Raw genomic sequence first — 22,143 nt, forward strand, 5'->3', positions numbered from 1 at the left:
AGGGAAAGATTAGACAAATCATCAAAAATCACTTATATGTTTCAGAAAGACAGTATAGATTGGTGTAAGCATTTTATGGTATTTTCTACATTGTTTTATTTTTTTTCACTCCTATTAGTACCACAGGGTTGTCTCCCAGGCAGTTCCAAATCAATTTGCCTCATCCTGGTCTCCAGATATCTCTGTCTTTAGTGTGTATTTTTCTGACTATAGAAGGTAAGTTACTTATCTTAGCCTGAATCCCTGGACCATTCTTGACTCCCTTTGTTTCTTTAACTCTCTCTATAGAAGAAATGATAATTTTTGTTCTGTAAATATATAACATTGACTCTCCATCCACTCATTCCCTCATTTATCAACTACTTATTTATTAGGAAAGTTAATATGGTTTCCAATAACTGCCATCAACCGTGAGAATGCAGCTCTACTGTCACCGAAGCAGAAACCCGAGAGCCAGTAATTAATCATTTCATCATTCTTCACACCCTGCTATCATTTTTTTTAGACAGGGCTTAACAATATAGCCCTTGCTGGCCTGGAACTCAACATACAGAGAAGACCTGTCTTGAACTTTGGGACTCTCCCCACCCACATTTCTTTAAGTTCTGAGATTAAAGGCACATGCTGCTATACCTGGAATGCATTCGTTCCCTACCTATCCAGTCTTTCTATCTCGATGGTACATGTATCTAGCCCTCTATTATTCCTTGCTTCTGACTTGGCTCAAATCACCTATTGTATTGCCTGAACTATGATAATAACTTCATAAATGATCACTATGCTTAAAAAATCTTAAAAACAAATCATTGAAACCCTTCAATGGTTTCACATAGCTCTCATAGTAATTAGTAATAGCCCAAATTCTTAGCTTTTTTCCCAGTCTCTGTATGATCTGCCTTATGATCTCTGTATGATCTTCTCTCTGTGTTTTCATACGTATAGCCATATGGGACTTCTGATAGTTTCCTGAACATGTCATTTTGTTTTAGGCCTTCATGGCTTCACGGGTGTGGTTTTTTCTAATTGGAATATTCTATTCACTGTTTGCATCTATCCTTTGGTCTCTTACTTCTTGAAAAGATCGAGGGTTACCTCTTCTTCTGGTCTGACTTAGTGCCTTCCATGACACAACATTCTTTCTTCTATATCTCATTAATGAGGCAGAGAGTTTAATGATTTATTCAAAACTTGCCTCTGGGAGCAATTTATTTATAAGCTCTTACTTTCTACCCCAGTAGTTTGGGGTAGATTATTTAATATTTAGTGTCTTTATCTGTGAAATTAGGAAATAAAAATGCAGAGTCAACCTCAAGAGAGTGTTGTGAGGATTAAATAATAAATATACATGTTTACAATAGTGTCTGATACATAGTAAATGCATTGTTACCTTTTAATAGCATCACCATAATTGTTTGCTAAGTGCACTATACAGTACTATTTCTGAAAGTGAGGACCATGGATTGATAGACATTATAGCTCTAGAACTTATGTTGGTGCCTAGTGCATAGCTACTCTATAAGTGCTAATTAAAGTACATGAGTAAATGAATGAATAAAATGATATAATAAAGAAATGTAGAACTGAAACTCATTGCTCACCAAAAGCAATTAACATCCACACCCATGAATCCCCACATAGACTATATGAAGTATATGACATGGAAGAGGCAGAGATTAATGACCTATCTGGCTCATTCTTTTTGCATATGTATTATCTACTGCATATATACAATAGGGGAAAATACAAAGCCTTGGCTTTTTTTGTGAATGCCAGGAGTTTTTGCCTTCGTTATCACTTTAAGCCTTGGAAAAATAATCAAAGAAACTATCCCTCATTCTAAAACGGACATCCTAAGAAATCACATACAAAAAAGGAAAGAAAAGATAAGGAAGGAGAAGGTGAATGAGCTTCTTAATCATGGAGTTATCTGTGTTCCATCTTGCTCATTCTAAACAATTGGATAGATGATTTTGAGAATTTGTGCTTCCAGATTAATCAGAAAGCAGATGACCCGGAATGACTGACAGCACAGAAAGAAGAACATCTTTGCTTCACATAAATGGAGGCAGGCTGACCTAGATTTGAGGCTGTACAGTTTCCCAAGAAAAGGCTTCTTGATGAAGCCTTTAATAGGGAATCGGGAGAAAGCTTCCATGTGATTGACAACTCTTCTATAATTAAGACATAGTCCAAACTCACAGGAAGACCATTTTAAAAAATGCCATCAAATGTTACAAGCCTTATTATAAATTATTACCTTCTCTCTGTCTGTTTCTCTTTGTCATTATTATTACTCTGTGGGGTTTGATCTTGCCTTTCTTCAACCAGATAACTAGGCAAGTTGGGCTCAGTGCTCCAACATTTCTCACCTCTTGTCTGATCCTAAAATCAAGGAGTTCCCAGATCATTGACTGGAGTAGTGAGCCAGCAGTTTGAACACTGCTATCCAGATTTAATGAGGTAGGGGGACAGTTGGCCCAGGGCTCTGTCATGAAGAGGTATATACATCATGTTGTGACTACAGATTTTGCTGGCATCTCCCAAAAGGTCTCTTAGTAAAAAACGATTTCCTAAGTCTCATGCAGCTACATGTGGGCTGAGATGAGGTTTTTCAGGAGAGATTTGTTTACTGCTATTAGATGAGGATTATTATTTTTTCTTCTTCATACCTCTGTGTCACAGAGGGGCTCTGGCTACAATACCACACTTGCACTATAGTTCATGCTGACAATGTATGTGATTGATTTGGTTAATTCAATAAGACTCTTTGGAAAAAGATGACATTAAATAAATTCTGATTAATTCTGTCATGACAATTTTTACGGGTGGCAAAGCTGGACATGATAGTGCCCTGCACTGCCCTCTTGCATAAATTACTGCCACATATTCCTACCCACTGAGAGCTTATGTTGAAAGCCATGCAGAATGTTTATAGCAAGATTCAAAGCTAAAGCCAGGGGAGAAAGCATGGACGTCAGAGTCAGATATTCACTACTTTGCTACTTATCATTATTGTGAGTAGCAGCAATCGTACTACTTACAGTGTTTATTATGCTCCCAGGTCTATACTGAACACTATTGAATTTGCATTTTGTTCTTTGATGACTCATAAAAAGGCACAATTTCACATATGGGAAAATTAAGGAATGGCTAGGTTATACTAGTTACCCCAAAACATGAATGCATAGACAAATTTAGGTACAGATTCTGAATTCAAATATAGGTATATCTGAATATTAATAATTTTTCTCTTTGACTTCCCTAAAATCATGTATTCTTGCTAGACAATTTAATTTTGTATTTTCCAGTGAGTCATGGGCAGGCTACAGGGATACCAATGTATTAATCTCTCATCCTTCAGAAGGACTGATAAAGCCTGGAGTAACTAATTGCTTCAAGCAAGAACATTGTTATCCCCTGACCGAAATAAAGTATCACATGACATTCCTTTCTCTGTGTCAACAACATGAAAATTTTAGAAATCATGATTTTATGGGTGTGAGCTTCAGTGTCATCATCCAAATATAGAACTTATGATGTTTTGTGCTTGGAATTTGATAAGGATTAAGTGAGTTGAAGTTTATTAGGCACTGTGTATCACTGTTATTTAGAGAATAATCTGTTAGATATAACAGATTGACAGGTAGAGATGACAGATATCAAGAGAGATAAGGACATTTATTTTACAAGTGGCTTATGTGGTTATGGAGGCTTGTAAGTTTATGGGATCTGCAGTCAGCAAGGTAGAGACCAAGGATGACTTATGGTATAAATTATATCTTGAAAGTCAGCAGTCTCTAGACACTGAAACAGCCCATGTTTCATTTAAGGTCCAAAGGCAAGAAATAAACTGATGTCCTGATTCTAAGGTAGTCAGGCAGAAGAAATCCTCTTGTACTTAGACTGTGTGTGTGTGTGTGTGTGTGTGTGTGTGTGTGTGTGTGTGTGTTTGTGTTTGTTCTGTTTAGGCTAATTGGATGAAACCAAACAAAGCCACATTAAGGATGGCAATCCATTTTACTCAGTCAACTGATTTAGATGCCAGTCTCTTCCAGAAACACCTTTAAAGAAACACCCAGAATAAAGATTGACAGAATGACTGATTAGTGCCTTAATCAAGTTGGAACATAAAACGAGTCATCACAGCCACCTACCGTCATGATATCTGACCTGTTGTTATAATTTAATGAATGATCCCTCACTTCAGATCTCCCTCCTTGATAGATACAACAGAACCATATAGTAAACTGGACTAACATCTCCATTTCACAGATGAGAAAGTCAGATCAAAACACAGACAGTTGTCTGTCCTTTCATTTAGCAAGATATAACTGTCACAGCAGCCCTTGTTAACACATAATTTAGTAAACACTAAAGACCATGTAATAGCCAAGTACATCTACACTTCTGCTCCCCCCATTTTCTAATTAAATCTAAATATGCCTAGTCTCATCATAGAGGTAACAGGTTAGTCAGATAAAGAAATCTCTTAATATGCATGCATGTGTGTGTGTGTGTGTGTGTGTGTGTGTGTGTGATCTCTGTAGGATGTTTGTTGTTCCTCTTCAAGTATAAGACATTACAACTCAGCATATAAAAAGAAAAGCCAAACAAACAAGAACCTGCTGATTCCCAAAGACCCTAAACGGTAACATAAGTGAAGTGAAGTCAGGTAAATTCCTTTGGTCGCAAAGGGTTTCAGTTGCTCTTAAAAAAGACAATGGATATGGCTATGATGGGATGGGGTAGGTTCTGCTTGTTCTGCCTAGCAATTGTAATGATTTTAGGCAGTTATGAAAGCCAACAAGAACAGCTTTGAAAGCCATAAGACACCAGTAAGGTGTCTAACTCAGTTCTCATTTCCTGATTATTTCATCATATCAGAATCAATGTCATAAGAGATAAAAAAATGTATGTAGTCACAGCTGCTTCTTTGTCGTGAAAAGTTTATATGCAGGTTGTTAATAAGGACAGCATCCAAAGAGTTATAAAACAAAGGGAGAGAGTTTTCGAATCCATTGTTGGTGTCAGCTGGAAAGGAGTGTGCAAATATGATGATAATGGGAAACAAATTACAATCAAGTATATGAAAATATTTATAACACATTATGGAGTTATTTTTAGGATAATAAGTTCATTTATTCTTGCAAATGTAAACAGAATTATCACAGCTGTTATAATATACTATTTTCAATAGTATAAATTATCATTTGTAATATTAACTAATATTTTAGTTAATAACCAATACTATTCCTAATATTGATGATATGGAAAAGTTAATATTAGTTAATATAATCATAAATTTTAGTACTGATAAGAATTGTTACTGATACAGTTATGAATCAAATAGTATTTGATATTGCTACTGTGATTACAACTATTCATACAACTAATATATGAGTGCTAACTAGATATTATTTTCTGTTTGTTATATGTGCTTGGCATATATCCATCATCTAGCTGTGACAATAACCCTATGAAAGGGACACAAATGTTATTTGCTGGAGGAAAGAGACTTTCCCCAGAACATCAAACTCCAAAGACTCATTTCATATTCAAATCCTCTTCAGCTCCATTCCTGCCACTCTCCTTACTGCAACCAGAACAGATCCTCTGGGAGGCAGACCTCTCAATAATCCACACTGCCAGACTCAAGCATCCTAGGATGACTAGCTCCGCGAGCCTCAACCTCCTCTTAGGCTATGGACTCGCTCTGAATATTCTTGCAATGCACTACATTCTCAAAGTCACTGAAAACTGTCACTTTGCCTTCTCTGTTCTGTCAGGATTTCCTTCTTTAGTTCATTCAAGATCACTCATCCAAACTTCCATCATTCCTAAAGTTGCTACTGTCCAGAGCTAAAGAATTTGAGGAGATACATACCGTGGGAAGAGACGGAGTTGGGCAAAATAGATACAGAATTTAGATGAGCATGAGTACCAGACATGGTGATAGTAATGTCTCACTTGTCATTGTGTGCTAAGTGCTGTCGAGTATTCTCATAGGCCTGTGCACATCTGCAAACATACTGGAGACCTAAGTTGATTTTCCTATATTTATCTTTTAAGACATGATTTCAATCGCTATTTTCCAAGTTTCTCATATATATATATATATATATATATATATATATATATATATATATTTCTACACATTAGGTAAGTAGTGATTGTTCATCTAGCAGATGTTTAAGATGAATATGGATCTGTGTGCTCTGGATAAAGGGAACATTAACTGTGTTGGCAATGGTTTATTCCATTAATAAAATAGAGGTGCTGAAAGTGGGTGGGAAAATGTGAACATTATTAATTTGGGATGGTGACATCATACGAGTTTTTAATATTATTAAGTTTAGTTTTTCATAATATTGAAACTGAGTGCAGACATTAAAAAGAGAGCATCAGGCAGCTTTGCCAATTGAGTATGTAAACTTCTTCACCGTGGACCTCGAGTAATCTGACAATTCATGTTTTTTGATGTTGGGTTAGAGCCTATCTAGTTCAATGTCTTTATTTCTTTTAAGCATAGAAACTGACTTTCTTCAATTTAGATATCTCAATAAAGAGGCAGATGGAGATAAAACCCAAGCTTTCTGTTATCCAGTAATCTCTGTACTATTTTTCCAACCTTGGCTTTAAAGTTCAGGGTGATGACCTCAATGACATGACAAATACTCAGGTAAGCCACAGAGATGTCATTCCCTTCATATTTCTCTAAACTCTGAGCGAAAGTACATACAGATATTTTAGGAGAGATTTTTCAATAATCTAGAGGTTAACTCCCAGCTAGGATGAAATTAGTAAATCATGTACTTTGTTTCGGCAGCACTAAATTGTGTGAGGGCTCATAGAATGAGAATATCTATAAAAGTATTTTCAATAAGAGCTATTAAGTATCTGGTCCAGGAGGTACTGAGTAGAGATAAGATACTGAGGAAGATAGGATGATAGATAGATAGATAGATAGATAGATAGATAGATAGATAGATGGATAACTATATATCAAACCAAAAGGAGTATGACAGTGACATAAAAACTGCTGTAAGAAACCATTTCTAGCAGCCCAAAGAAGTGCAAGAATTTGTCGGAAGAAATTCATATAAGGATAAAAGTATGGCGTGTGGTTCCAAGCAATAAAGAGCTGAGTAGGCAAAAGTCACTTGTGTAAGTGCTCTTACACAAAATAGGATAAGTTTTGAGTGAGTAAGAAGATAGAATTCTACCTAGAGCAGGAAATTTCTTTCTTGGACTCTGGTAGGCTGCTACTTTGATAGAACTGGGCTTCTTTGGAAGAACCTGGATGTAGACGTGGTTATTTATGTTACTCAGTTGGGGATAGTGAGTTCTGGAGCAGGGATATGGCAGAGAGATAGTCTTATTATTCTCATTTCTTCTTCTGTGTTCTAATGTCAAAATCATTTTGATCACATTTTATACATTGAGACTATTCTACTTTACTTAAAGATCCTTATTAGAGTTTAAAGACATTGATGCTCTAGTTTAGGATCAGCAGGAGGAAGCTAATGGCATTTCTAAGAAGTTCAAATCACTCTTGTTAGGGGGCAGCTATAGGATTTTAAACTCCTGAAGATTTAATAAGTGCCTACTATGTTCGGTGCACCAATGAACCTTGGCCTAGAGATATAGATGAATTGGGACACACATCATTCATTTGGGAAGGAACTATGTAAACGAACACATTAGGTAAGAGTACCACCGAGGAAATAATAGACATAAAATATTCAAGTACAATTTCATAGACATGGACTTTAAAGCTGTGTCTTAGAGAATGTGTGAGCTCAATAGCTAGGAGCAAATACTAATGCAGTGTAAGGAAGCAGAAGGACAAATTCATCAGAGAGAACTGAGCCTCAGTTGAGAAAATGCTCCCAGCAGATTGGTCTGTGAGCAAGTCTGTGGTGCACTGTCTTGATTAATGATTGCCATGAGAGGGCCCAGGCCACTGTGGGTGGGACCACCCCTGGCGAGGTGGTCCTGGGCATATATGAAAGCAGGCAGAATAAGCCAGGAGGGTCAAGCCAACAAGCCGCACTCCTCCATTGCCTCTGCATTAGTTCTGCCTCCAGGTTCCTGCCCTAAAGTCCCTCAGTGATAATGTGGACATGTAAGCCAAATTAAGCCCCTTTCTTTCCAACTTTCTTTTTGGTCATGGTGTTTCTTCACAGCAAGAATAGCCGTAGCTTAAAAAAAGAAAAGAAATGTGCTTGGCCTCCTCAGGCAATGATTTGACTAAAGAGTGGCTTGTATGAAGAGTTATTCAGGGGAACTGAAAAGATAGTTAGTCCCAAATGAACCAGGGGAAGCCAGGCTTACAGATGGGCAGATAGGTACTCTCTCAAAGTGGTTAGATGTGAAAAGGTGTGACCATGGGTTTGAAACATCGGTTCTCAACCTGTGGGTTACGATCCCTTTGGTACTCTAAAACCCTTTCACGAGGGCAGCCTAAAACCGTTAAAAAAATGCAGATAGCTGGCCTTGGTGAGCTCCCAATAGATCAGCTCCACTGTCTCAGTGGGTGGGTGCTCCCCTCGTGGTCCCGACTTCTTTGCTCATGTTCTCCCTCCTTCTGCTCCTCATTGGGACCTTGGGAGTTCAGTCCAGTGCTCCTGTGTGGGTCTCTGTCTCCATCCATCACCAGATGAAGGTTCTATGATGATATGCAAGATATTCGTCAGTATTGCTATAGGATAGGGTCATTTCAGGTTCCCTATCCTCAGCTGCCCAAGGAACTAACTGGGGACCTCGGCTTGGGCATCTGGGAGCCACTCTAGGTTCAAGTCTCTTGCCAACCCTAAGGTGGCTCCTTTAACTAAGAATTGTGCTTCCGTGCTCCCCTATCCAGCTGGACTGTGACTGAAAAAGCATGGGATAAAACTGGACTCTGAGCATGGCGAACAATGAGGGCTGATGAGAACCCAAGGACAATGGCACGGGGTTTTGAACCTACGTAATGTGCTGGCTTTGTGGGAGCCTACCCAGTTTGGATGTTCACCTTCCTAGAAATGGACGGAGGGGGGAGGACCTAGGACTTACCACAGGGCAGGGAACCCTGACTGCTCTTTGGTCTGGAGAGGGATGGGGAGAGGAGTGGGGGGAGGGGGAGAAGGGTGGGAGGAGGGGGAGAAGGGTGGGAGGAGGGGGAGAAGGGTGGGAGGAGGGGGAGAAGGGTGGGAGGAGGGGGAGAAGGATGGGAGGAGGGGGAGAAGGGTAGGAGGAGGGGGAGGGAAATGGGAGGCTGGGAGGAGGAGGAAATTTGTTTTTTTTTCTCCTTTTCTCTATAAAAAAAGTTAAAAAAATACAGATAGCACAGTATCTACATTATGATTCTTAACAGTAGCATGAAGTAGCATGGGAATAATTTTATGGTTAGAAGTCACCACAGCAAGGGGAGCTGTATTAAAGGGTCATGGCTTTAGCAATGTTGAGAACCATTGCTTTAGTATGTTCATTATGTTCACAGTTTCCAAATCAGACTGGAGGCTGGGGTAAAGTTCACTAGTGGATTGTTTGCCTACCGGGGAGGAGGCTTCTTGTTCAGTGCCCAATAATGACAGGGAGTCTGAGAGACCTGAATGGGAACATTGGGAGGTCATCTAGAAAGACTACAATAGAAGAATACAAAAGAAATATTCAAGAGCACATAAAACAAAAGCAAAAATAGAGATATCACAATAATAGAATTCTTCTACAATGTGAACAATCAACATGATGAAGACAAACCATGGAATGGGAGAAAGCATTTGTAAACTGTATAGCAGGTAGGGAATTCATATATGAAAATATGTGTGTGGTCTCAACTCAGAGCAACATTCCAATTAAAAATGTACAGGAGAATTAGACAGGTCACAAAAGATGACATGCAAATTACTAACAGGCTTATAAAGTAATGCTCAATGTCACTATTCATCAGACAAATGGAAATTAAAGTCACAATGACACATCATCAAACACACGTTAAGATGAGATTTATAAGAAAAAGTTATCAAATAGCTGGCGATAATGTGGGGAAAAGAGGACCCTTGTACACAATTGATAATTATGTAAATTGATACAGCAATTAGGAAAAACAAAATGGAAATTCCTCAAAAATAAAAAATAAAGTTATTTTTAGGTATTTGATCAAGAGATGTTTGACTGACGTATCAATGGGATATTTGTGTGGAAAGTATATATTAAATATATAGGGTATTATAGATCAATATATCCGCACATGTGTATTTTTTAAACATTTTTCACTATAGTTAAAGCACAGAGAGCAAATAGTGTCTGTCAGCAGATGAAGGAACAAGAAAACATGCAATCTGTATGTGTGATGGAGTGTTGTTCTGATTTATAGAATTATTTTGTCATCTGAAACAGCATTGGCAAATAGAGAAAGCATATGCTAAGTGAAATAAGGCCCAGAAAAGCAGTTGTGTCTTGATATGTGAAAGAAAGTGGCCTGATGAAAGAACCTAGAATGATAAATACAAGGGGCAGAGAGAGGAGGACAAGAAATGTTGGTTCAAGGGTGGAATGTTTCAGATAAACGGGTGATTAAGCCTAAGAGATCTATTTTATAGCTTAATAACTTTAGTTATTAACAGTACAAAGACAAACATTTTTGAGGGTAGATCTTAAATGTTTTTATCACAAAACTGGGAAGTACATGAGTTAAAAGATTAATCATTTAACAGTAGACACAAATATAAAAATATCAGTTGTAAACCATAGTATATAAAAGTATCTCAATTTAAATAAATCCAATAAGGGAAGAATATTATACTAAGCCACATGAATATGATGTCCTATACTTCAGTATGTATGGGAGTAAAGAAATGGGGAGATACTTGAGTTACATCAGAAATGGCAAGGCTTAATATATTATGGAAGTAACGATTTGGGGAAAGTTGATGCGAAGGAAAGAAAAGATTCATGGATGGCTCCCAACATTTTTGGCTCAGATGACCATGAATGATTGATTATGGGAGGCGGGGCTGAACTGGCACAGGAAAGCAGCTTTCTGCCAAATATTCTGGATTTAAGTGGGCAGTAGCAAGCCTGGCAGAGGGGCTGGTGGGCAGTGCTGATATCCTGCCTCCCACGGATGCTTTACTAGCTCTTTCCAGCATTAACATCACTGCATCTGAGGAGGTTCCGGCTACTTACTGACCATTCCTCAGGAACTCATCAGGCCTCAGGGAACCACGAGTTGAAGAGTTGGTTGTAATGATGCAGTGTGATTTCACTTCCAGAATACCATGGAGGCTCCCCATCAGATCAAATAAAAAAGATGATCCTGACAAAGCATCACACAGATCTTGTAATGACAGGGAAATTAAAATGGTTGCCAGCCCATTATTAAGCATAATGACTAGGTTGAAACGAGATGAAGGACTTTATTTCAGCAGAACTTTCCCATTGATGAATAGTAGGGGGTAAAAACATGGAAGTTGAACATATAATCCAGTTCATAAAAAAATGTAATGATGCTTTCAAAAACACAGGCAGTGATCATTCATTGCATTTATAGAGCTGTAACAGGAAATCTTCTTTCTATTGGTAGATATTGCAGTACAGATAAAATTTGAAAGTCAGTATTTCTTTTTCCCAGACAGAAATGTATTTAAAAAAATGATGAACAGATCTATCCACAAGTCTAGGCTAGAGGCAAATGGGAACAGATCTAGCAATAAATGCACAATTCAATCAATTCTCAGAGCATTTGATTTGCTTGTTCTGGAGAAATGACCACATGAGACAGAGTCAACTCTGATGAATATAAATAAATATAAACTTTGTTTTAGGGGTCAGAGTGGCCCAAGATAGAAATAGAATACATATAATTCTCACATTAAAATTCTAAGAGTGAGGGTCATGCATTGTATTAATAAGTATTTTATTAGTACAGCTGTTAAGCTAAGTACACACCCTTATGACTTAATTATAACGGTAAAACTTGCTGATAATCTCTAGATAATTAATTCAAAATCCATTGATAGGGGTTAGATACCATTTCTCTGAGGTTTTGACCTCATCCTAGAAAGAACATGATATAATAGATTATTAATAATTAATTCCTTTGTAAGCACTGTGTAATTTGTAGTTGAATAATTGGCATATATTACTTGATGGCTGTTATTCATGTAGTGTTTATGCAGGCATAGACTGTGACTCAGCTTTAAAGGTCTACTCTACTGGACAGGCATGGACTCTGGGGCATACACTTGATAATTTAGATGCTGTCAAGCAGAATTTAATTTTCTACTGGATTTGTGAGCTACAAGGAGGAAGAGTATAAATGAAAGAGTATGAAACACAGACTTTCAGAGCCAAAGCTCTGGAGTCTACTTTATCACATTCAGGGTGGGGGCATTTTGGAGGTGGTGTCTACTATCATTTCACCTTGTGTGACCTTGAACAAGTTACTTTAAATTCTCTGAGCTTTTTGCTTTCTTATTAGTAGAATGGGAATATTCAATTCTTTTTTTTTCTTGAGTGGACATGAGAATAAAATCAGAGAAGAAAAAAAAACAAAAATCAAAACGAAAACCACAAGAAACGACTTTGAAAAACATATAAACGTCTAGTGTAGTGTTTACTTATTCTAAGGTTAAGAGCTGGATTGACTTCTCTTGCCCTTATTCCCGTGTTTCCACCTCTCCTCACTTGATCTGTGTGTACTCTCCTTTCTCCCTTTTGAGTAAAACTTCTGCGGCATCCCTAAGTTTTGGCTACCACTATCATCACAGCTGTGCATCCTCATAGCTGTGCTGTGATTCTTCCCCCAACAACCAGTGCACAGTGCTGGACCTCTTAGCAAATCCTCATAACTGTGCTGTGCATCCTCATAGCTGTGCCGTGCATCCTCATAGCTGTGCTGTGATTCTTCCCCAACAACCAGTGCACAGTGCTGGACATCTTAGCAAATCCTTAGTTCGAGAAAGTAGGCAGGGAGAACTTCAGTGCTGCACAAAGACTTGGGCAGCTCTCCCTCTAGTGGAAATTTATGGAATTGCCCCTAATTACTACCCTCTTGAACAAAGAGCAAGGGCTGATGATAAAAATAAAGAGAATAGAGTTAATTGATATCTCTTTTCAAAAAATCAGGTTAAAAATGTATGTATTAAACATACACAGTGAGTTACCAGGAGGCTAGGAACTATAGTTTGCACCAAAGCTAGTTATCCAAGGTTCTGGAGTTTCCGTAGTTTCTCATGGACCAATGAAGCATTTTATTTAATGGGAATTTTGAGGCAAATTCCAAATTTGAGGTAAAAATACAGAATTGGCAATTATATGTGCAGCTGTATATCCATTTTCGCACCACAGCTATAAAAGAATTGCAATGCACATGGCCGCTGGAGTCTAATTTAAGCACACTCTGTATTCTTCCCCCCTTCATAATTGTATTGATAGTTATTAATGTTGGCATCATATCCTCTTACAAGGATTCATACATTTCCCACCATGCCATGTTTTTAAGGAAGGTAGATATGGCAGTGAGAAACTTAGTTATAAAGAGGCCAAACGGTTTTGCTGGTGTCACCCAGGGTATATTGCTAGCGATTTCTCTTGTTTTCACTCATAGGAGTGACAAAACACACTGCCTGGAAGTCACAGTGCCCATGTATACAGTCTGCTTGCCCCCTGTTTTGAATCTTCATGCCAAGATCCTCAATTACATAGCCGTTTTCCTGTTTTTAAAGATTGGAATAAAAATGATTAAAATACAGCTCTGAAATTTTTTTAGTGGCTTTCTTTGTTCCATTGTAATTGTTTTTGGAAAGCTTAACTATTAAAGTGTTTTCTGCCAAGAAGACTAAATCAAGAGCAATAATTTGTGAATCTTTTAGAGATCGGAATCTAGGTGGTAGTGATGAGACACTAAGGAGACCCCCTTTTATATTTTCAGGTATTTTTCTGTAATACAGTTCACCAACTGCAGAATTTCAACCTTTGGGGGAAAGCAGTTTTTCCCTGCCTGTGGTGTGCCTGTTCACACTTGTAATGAATCAGAGAGACCCCATTATGGGATCACTTGTGAGAGAATCCTGTCTATATGGAAAACACTTTTCACTGAAACCCTGTGGGGGGCCTCTGCTTACAGAGCTGCCACTGGAATTGTGAATAAGAATAGGTCTGGATGGTTCTGTGGGCCGGATGCTGCGTGGATGAGGTCAGGCTCGCAGGCTAGCCTCCTCTGTGAACTACTCAGGTCCTCCACGCCACCTTCATGCCTATGGCTTCCACCTTTGCCTGCTGCACCACAGAGGCAGCTCTTCAGCTGTATGCCAAACATGCATGTCTGATCAGCATGCAAACACTTCTGGAGGTTTAATTGCCATCTCTTTGTGGCAACAATGTAACGTAAACCTGTAGCTCCTGATGGCACTTGAAAATTAAGTCATGTGTGACCTTTTACCCATTGTTCCATTTTTGTGATCCTCCGACATCACACTGTGCTTCCTACCTCACCAAGATGTTGGTCCCTTAATACTAGCATTCCACCTGACTGTATAGACCTTGGACTCCATTCTATAGTCTTTAGTTGCTTTCACTAGTTCCAAATCTAAAATAAATGTACTTTATCCTATGCCACCCATTCTTTTCCAGCAGGTAAGCAGCTAAGAATGGAAATTCAATAAGAACAAATCAAACCACCTTTTTAGAATCCACTAGTGGTGTAATGATCTTTAGATATAAAGCTACAACACCTTAATTTGATTTCTCCTAGTGTGTTTGTGGTGAAAAAAAATGGTCTCAGGTGGGCCTTCATATTCCTTGTCTATCTTGTGGGAAATCTCCTTCAGGCCTCCCAAAATAGGTCATTGTGCACTCATGTATTACGAATATTGAAAGTAGAAAAAACTAAAAGGGTGATATTTAGAAATTGTATTTTCCCCTAGTTGCTGAATTTTTGTTTTCTGACTGTTGACTCTGTCATTTATAAATACTAACTGTCTGCTGCCCAAAACAAGGGAAGAAGAAGCAACAGGATCATACATCTATTAAATCAAATGCATGTGTTTCAGATTGTACTCAACAAGAAATGAATTCTCAGTATGCTTTCAAGGCCTATGTGAGAAAGCTAATTCTAATGGCAGTTAAATGTCTCAAACTGAGCTTGGGCATGGATGTTGTGACTCAAGAGCAAACATTTTTATTACCTTCAATATCAACCATACCCCATAGTTTATAGGCAAAACTAGTCTGTTAAGATTGGAAATGTAGCTTGAACTTGCAATGATCTAGTTACATAACAGACAGATTAAAGGAGGAACCTGGAGGAGTTAAGGAAGGAAATGAATAAGCAAACTTTTTCCTATCAGGACAGTACCTACTTTGAGATAATTTTGCTAAGTCAAATTCATTAATCCAAAACCAATTACCATTCTGCTACTTCACATACTACTCAAGGAGTTCATCATAAAAGCCCATATGAAGCAGAGTAGTGAAAAATGGCATTGGAAAAAGATTAGAAGTCATGCTTAGGTTGTAACTCAGTAGCAGAATACTTGCTTAACTTGCACAAGGCTATGGGTTTGCCCTCCTAAACCACACAACAATTATGAAAAAGAAACCATGGAGTTCTTAGGCTATAGACTCCTCTGACAATCTAATGAAGTGTAGTATAAAATCTCCCCAGAAAAGTATGCCTATGTGAATAGGCACATATTTTGCCAACAATCTAAAGCCTATTAGAGCACCTTTCCCTTGAGTGCCCTTGAACCCTAGTTCAATAACCCTTCATATAGAGAAAGTGAAACTTTGAAGTATGATAGTTATTATATTTGAGCATTACATTTAGCTCTAAGCTTCCTGTCAACTGAGGTTAAAGGATTAAACACACCGGGTTACAGAGTTCTCAACATCTGAAAAAGGAAACAGACCAGCTTACAGAATTATAAGCAAAACATCATTTTAGAATGGAAATATTTACACATTTTTATAATATGCTTTATAAAGGATAATCAGGAAATATAAAAGGACACAGAATCATTTGATGGAGTTTTTGAGAAACAATAGGCATTCAGAAGTATAATATCTGTGCTAGTTGTATTGAATAACATACTAAATTATCTTTCGCATCTATTGCTAATGTTTCTGGAAAAGGAGTTTTACTCTATCTGTATTTCTTTAATATTAGTTTTATCCACTCATAATTATCTGATTAAAGCTGATATTAATATAATAAATCCCCATGAGCAATTAACACCTGAGCAACAAGAGAGGCCTAAGGGTATAAAAAGAAAGCAACCTATGTTTAAATATCTGATTTTAATAAGTCATACCATGGAAAATGACATATATACATATATATGCATATATACATATATACCATTTTATGTATATGTCATGTATATATTTCATATAATAGCATGTAATCACTTTAAGTTCCCAGTGCTTCCAACCTCAGCATTATTTTCTCAACAGCAAGTAAATAACATAGTGACTATTGTCACAATTATAGGTATAGATAGTACAAGGTAGGGGTTAAGAATATATAGAGTCTCCGATCAGAGACTGGTTTCCTACCACTTATTAGCTCTGTGTCCTTGGGTAAGTCTTCTTAATCTCAGTGTTATCATCTGGAAAGTATGCATACAAATGTTAATTCCAGGACTGGGCCTGGTCAGGGCAGGGATCTCTTAGACATACTTGTTTTATAAAATTTCTGCCAAAAAAAAATCAGTCAGAATTATCTGAAATCTGAAACTGCCATGTCAGCAGCATGCTACAGTCTAGGTTTATATGATCTCATAGAGGAAAACTTTGCCGGTTAATAGGAACGATTTACTTAGCAGGCCAGACGACTGGAGGGAGAACCTGGAGGCCATGGCTGGGAAGCTCTGAGGCTACCATATAGGCATGTGTGACTTGCTAGAGAGCCTTGGGGAGGAGCTTACCTAGCAAATCTCTACCTAAAAGTTGCTGGGGATGATAGGGAAATACCTAAGGACACAGACTTAGTGCAGCAGCTCTGCTTGCTAATGTCTGAGTAAAATGCTAGGGATTCGAATATAGCCTCTGGGAGGATTGGCTAAAGTCGTCTCAATAAAGCTCTGACTCACACATGTGCCCTGTGCATGATGGCAGCGATTACTTCTCTCGCTGTTATTATGAACGACGTTCCCTGCATCTCATGTCTTGTCTTGTTTTCTTTCAGTGGACGGCTGCATTGACTGGTCAGTGGATCTCAAGACATACATGGCTTTGGCAGGCGAACCTGTCAGAGTGAAATGTGCCCTTTTCTACAGTTATATTCGCACCAACTATAGCATGGCCCAGAGTACTGGGCTCAGGCTCATGTGGTACAAAAACAAAGGCGATCTGGAAGAGCCTATCATCTTTTCAGAGGTCAGAATGAGCAAAGAGGAAGACTCCATATGGTTTCACTCAGCTGAGGCACAAGACAGCGGATTCTACACTTGCGTTTTAAGGTAAGTGTCATTTGAAAATATTGGGCAACCATGCGCCTTGCAGTCTTTTGTTTTGGAGTGTTATATTGGAGTGTTTGCTGGTATAACTCATGTTACCTAGCAGCAGCTGAAGACCTCCAGTAAACTCGGTTCCAATGATCTATTGGAACTACATACCAACTTCTTATCAGATTCTCATAACTCAGGACTCCTGCTTACTTACTGCGTGTCTTTCCTTAATTTAGAACATCGCGTGACTCATTTCTTTCCGGCCTTCACCCATCCCTGCTCCCGGGTCTTATAGTAAGAATTATTTCACCACAGAGCCAACTGACTCAGTGATCTTGGTGCCTGGCTCTGAACCTGACCTCCATATATCATTTAGGTCAAGGTCTGGCTGCCCCTCTTGTTGATGGAAATTAGCTTCAAATGCTGCCTAGAGACCTCACAGCAAATGAGCAACTGGTACTATCCATAAAATTTGCAAAATGATCTTCACTCTACTCTCTCTAAATGTTCAGCAGGAAGTGCACTATACACTTGGTCATCGTGACGTTCTGAGTGCTGTATGCTGATGATTTAACAGATCTAATTCTTGTCAGATATTTACAATGAGAAGCACATTAGCTTGTCTTAGGAACTCCACATTATGATCTCCCTGCAGCCCAGCATTAAGACCTGGGGTCTAACATGGCAGACAGAGACTGCATTAGGTATTAAAGTAGAGAGCTGAGATGACCTTTAACTCACCTTTCAATTCTGCCATTTTGAGAATCACTGGTCTTATTCACCGGGGACCTGCACTCTACTATTTGATTTTAACTTCTTGGAAATACAAACCCTTCCTATTTTTGTCTCCTGTGTAAAGCTATGTCACTTCTTCATCAAAAGCTCTCAGAGCTCCCTGGTGAGTCCTCATTGTTCTAAAGGCCAAGAGAACAAAGTAGTGTCTAAATAGAGAAAGCTCCTGAAGCCTTCGAGTCACTTCTGTGCACACGTGCAGGGCAGTACTGAGAGGAACAAATCAAGAGGTTAGTTTCTTTTGAAGGCAAGAAGAATCCCCATGGTCATGGCAGCAGCAACAGTACTGATAGGCAATAGATTCTATTTGTGTAGCTCTTGACAAAACTGAGAAATAGGTATCAGACACTTTTAAAAACTGACATTGTAATTTCCAGAATGTCACTACTCTTTGCCTGATGGCCCCTTATTAATCCTTACCACCACTAAAGCCTGCCAACCAAAAGTACTTTTTCCCCCCAATATGTTACTTGCTTTTGTATTCTGTTTGTATAAATTTAGAGTTTCTTTGCAAACCTCTATCTTACTATCCAAAGGTTCTAGACTGAATTAATGAACTAGTTATTGCTTACTGCCTCTGCCATAATTTGTTCCCGATCGTCCTTCCTTCCTTTCCCTTTAGACTCATACTCTTAGCAAAGTTAACGGTTTATTATATGCATCACATATGTTTCACAGGTCTTAATTACGTAAGTGTATTTAATAGAGCTATTCCTGTTAATGTTTCTTTTTTTAGCAAAATGAGGTCTATACATTAAAATTTTAAAATAAATAGTTCAAAATCCACTGTTTCCTTGTAGGTATATAATGTTAAGTGCTACATACTATTCTATAAGACCACAACTTAATCATTTTTTATTGACGAGAACATACTTCGTAGACATTTGTCCTAATGGAGGGGGCACTATAATTCAAATCTAGTTGTTTTAAAATAAATTCAGATAAACTTTAGATTAAAAGAATGATTACAAATGTATCATGGTATTTATATAATCTTCACCCCCATTACTGTGATATATTTATTACAATCATTGAACTAGTCAAACTATGTAACAATGACACATTACTATAAACTAGAAATCATACTCACTATTTCCTCATTTTTTCTTTCTAGCTCCTTTTTTTTCTGTTTCAGGATATCATCCAGATATTGCATTCTATTTAGTTTTTATATTTCTTTCTCTCTTTTGTTTAATTTGGCCTTTTGAGATATGATCTCACTATGTAGCTCTGGCTGTCTTGGAACTTACTACTTAAACCAGGCAGGCTTTGAACTCACAACGATCAACCTGCCTCTACATCCTGAGTGCTGGGGTTAAAGGCACATAACCACTATGCCTAGATTGGTTGGCATGTCTTTTAAAGATTTTTTGGCTATGGCAGTCCCTCAGAGTTATCTTGTTTTTTGATAAGTTTGAAAATTTAAAATAAACTCTTTAGAGTGCCCCCATTGAGATTTAGCTAATATTTTCTCATAGTAAACTGGGCTAAAAATTTTTGGAAAGGATGACTACAGACATAAAATACCATCCTCATCATCATTTCAAGGTCACAAATGGTCAACATGGCATGACTATTGGTGATGACTAGCTGTACATGTTAGGCTGACCTTGAACCTGTAGAATTTCTGCCTCAGCCTTGCAAATGCTGGGATTATAGGCATATGCCATCACCGAAGCTTCTTACTGTAACCTTTGGAAGAAAGTCATTATTCACATTTGTAATTCATGCAAATATTCTATCTTCTTCTTCAAGACAGAATATTTGCATGAATTACAATTTATCTTAGCAGATTTATCTCTCCTCTCCAATTTATCTATTCAGTCAAATGGGTTTTCACCAGTATGGACCCATGGATATTTATATTATGCAACACAATTACATTTTTTCCCTTTGTTGAAATCTCTTACATTTGGAAATGGGAGCTCTTTCAGTTGGCTCGTGTGTTCTTTGGATATAAGGCCATCATTGCTGGGTAGTTTTTTTCATTTTTTTTTTTTACATTATTGAAAGATGCTCCAGACTTATTTTGTGTATATACTGCCTTGCACTGAGAATTACCCATTTTTTTTAAAAGCCCAAATTCTTTGTAATAGACTGAACTAGATTAGAGGAATGAATCCAGTTTTTGAAGGCTAGGTATAATTACTACTAGATTGTTGCTACTTCTATCTTTACACCTCAAAATGTATTAGCTTTTCAAAAAAGCAATGTACTTTTGTTTGGGTTTTGCCATATTTGATATTAAAGCCAGGGTCTTCTATTTTCCAGGCAAGTGTTTCACCACAGAGCTACAACCTTTGCTTAAGCATTGTGCTAGTTCATGCACAATTCTCTAGATGCTGAAGAAACGCTAGAAGTCCTAGAGCTTCTTAGTGTCCCCATGTATTTCCCACAGTGGTCCCCTTTTGATTTCATAGCAGGTTGGCTTTAATTATAACTCTTGTAGATACCATCTGAGTCTGTGATTCTCTTCTTGCAGGTAGATCAATAGCAGAGACTTGGATTTAGACCTAACTGGTGACTTCTTTCAATTTGTGTCCCAAGCCTTAGGGAGCAAAGGTACAGGTAGAACTTTGGAAAAATATTCCTCATATGTCCCTTGACAAGGCTCAACAAAGTTTGGGAGCTATCATTCTACAGTAAGTAATTATAGTCTTATCAACTCAGAGAAGTAGGAATTTATATTCTAAAGCAGTTGTAATCATACAACAAGTACACACACGGAAATACTATAGTAAAATCCATCACTTCATATGTTAATGCAAAATATAATGAAAAGGAATTAATATTATTGTATATGACACTGGCATAGCTAGCAATGGGTGGTAAATAATAAACCTGTTTTTTTAATCTAGTAGTAACCACTCACTTCAAATAGGTTCCAAATGAGGAAATTAGTCCATATAGAGAAATAGAGTAAAATTTCTGGTTACAAAAATGTTCAGTATTAATCCAAAATTCTAAATTTGGTGTTATCTTAAGGTAATCAGTAATGATTTGTCTGTGCTTTATTGACCCCACTGGAAATCATTCAGTAGACTTTGCTGTTCTTAAAAATCAAGCGATGAAACATTTAGTAAAATCCTATACTCATTTGAATCATAGCAAGTTATTTACTGTTTGTGACCTTTCAGTAACTAGTTGCTTATTTTTTAACATCTTTTATTGTTCAATCTCAGAATATAGATGAGCTAGTAATGAAGGAATAGTAGAGGACTTAAGCATATTTTGGCACACAGGGCTAATCCATAATTAATTACGGGTATTTCCATTCTAGGCCTTTCAATTAAGATTTTTAATACTGTAAAAAAAAAGATGAAATCTATTGTATTTGACAAAATCCACCTATCACTCTCACAGATTGTACATAAGAGATGACTTAATCTGTAGATAAAGATGTAGTCTAAAAATTTCAGAGTGAATTCATGCATATTGAAAAGAACGAATGAATATAAATGAATATCTATAGAAATCTTCAAATTTTAAGGGAGCCAAAACCAAATGTAGGTAATCAGTTGGAGGTAGAAACACATCACAATTGTTACTGTGCAATAGATACACAGAATAACGAAGGAACCCATTTGTTAAATGGGACTATAATATGAATATTTTGTTCTTTAAAATCAATGAAATAAATTAGAGTCTCAAGACCTTAATGAATCACAATTGCTTTGCAGATAATGCCTTAGTGAATTTATTCCTCCAGGAAGCATGCCATTTGTTTTGATTCACCAAATGTGATTTAATCAAGTCATATTCAAGTAGTTATTATGATAACAAGTCACACCATCAGAAAAGTTGAAGAGAGTGTAAGTATTTGGAATAAAAAATATGTCAAGTTGTTAGCTCTTGAATATCTGTAATCAGTACAGGACAATTCAGTACATTGTCTTTTTGATTTCTGAGTATGTTTGAA

At 37.5% G+C, this 22,143-nt stretch overlaps 1 protein-coding gene across 1 annotated transcript in view; it reads left to right on the forward strand.

Moving 5' to 3' along the window:
* The first annotated feature begins 8,387 nt into the window (after positions 1 to 8,387).
* The window catches only part of LOC121437110 (X-linked interleukin-1 receptor accessory protein-like 2), a 573,807-nt gene continuing 560,051 nt past the window's right edge, over positions 8,388 to 22,143 (forward strand). Inside the window, exons 1-2 of the mRNA XM_041636947.1 lie at positions 8,388 to 8,499; positions 17,171 to 17,444. Of these exons, the coding sequence (XP_041492881.1) occupies positions 8,388 to 8,499; positions 17,171 to 17,444 (386 nt within the window). The remainder of the gene's footprint in view (positions 8,500 to 17,170; positions 17,445 to 22,143) is intronic.

This window comes from Microtus oregoni, unplaced genomic scaffold (assembly GCF_018167655.1).
Source record: "Microtus oregoni isolate MIOR12 unplaced genomic scaffold, Mior012 000050F_ref0000143, whole genome shotgun sequence".
Taxonomy (NCBI): domain Eukaryota; kingdom Metazoa; phylum Chordata; class Mammalia; order Rodentia; family Cricetidae; genus Microtus; species Microtus oregoni.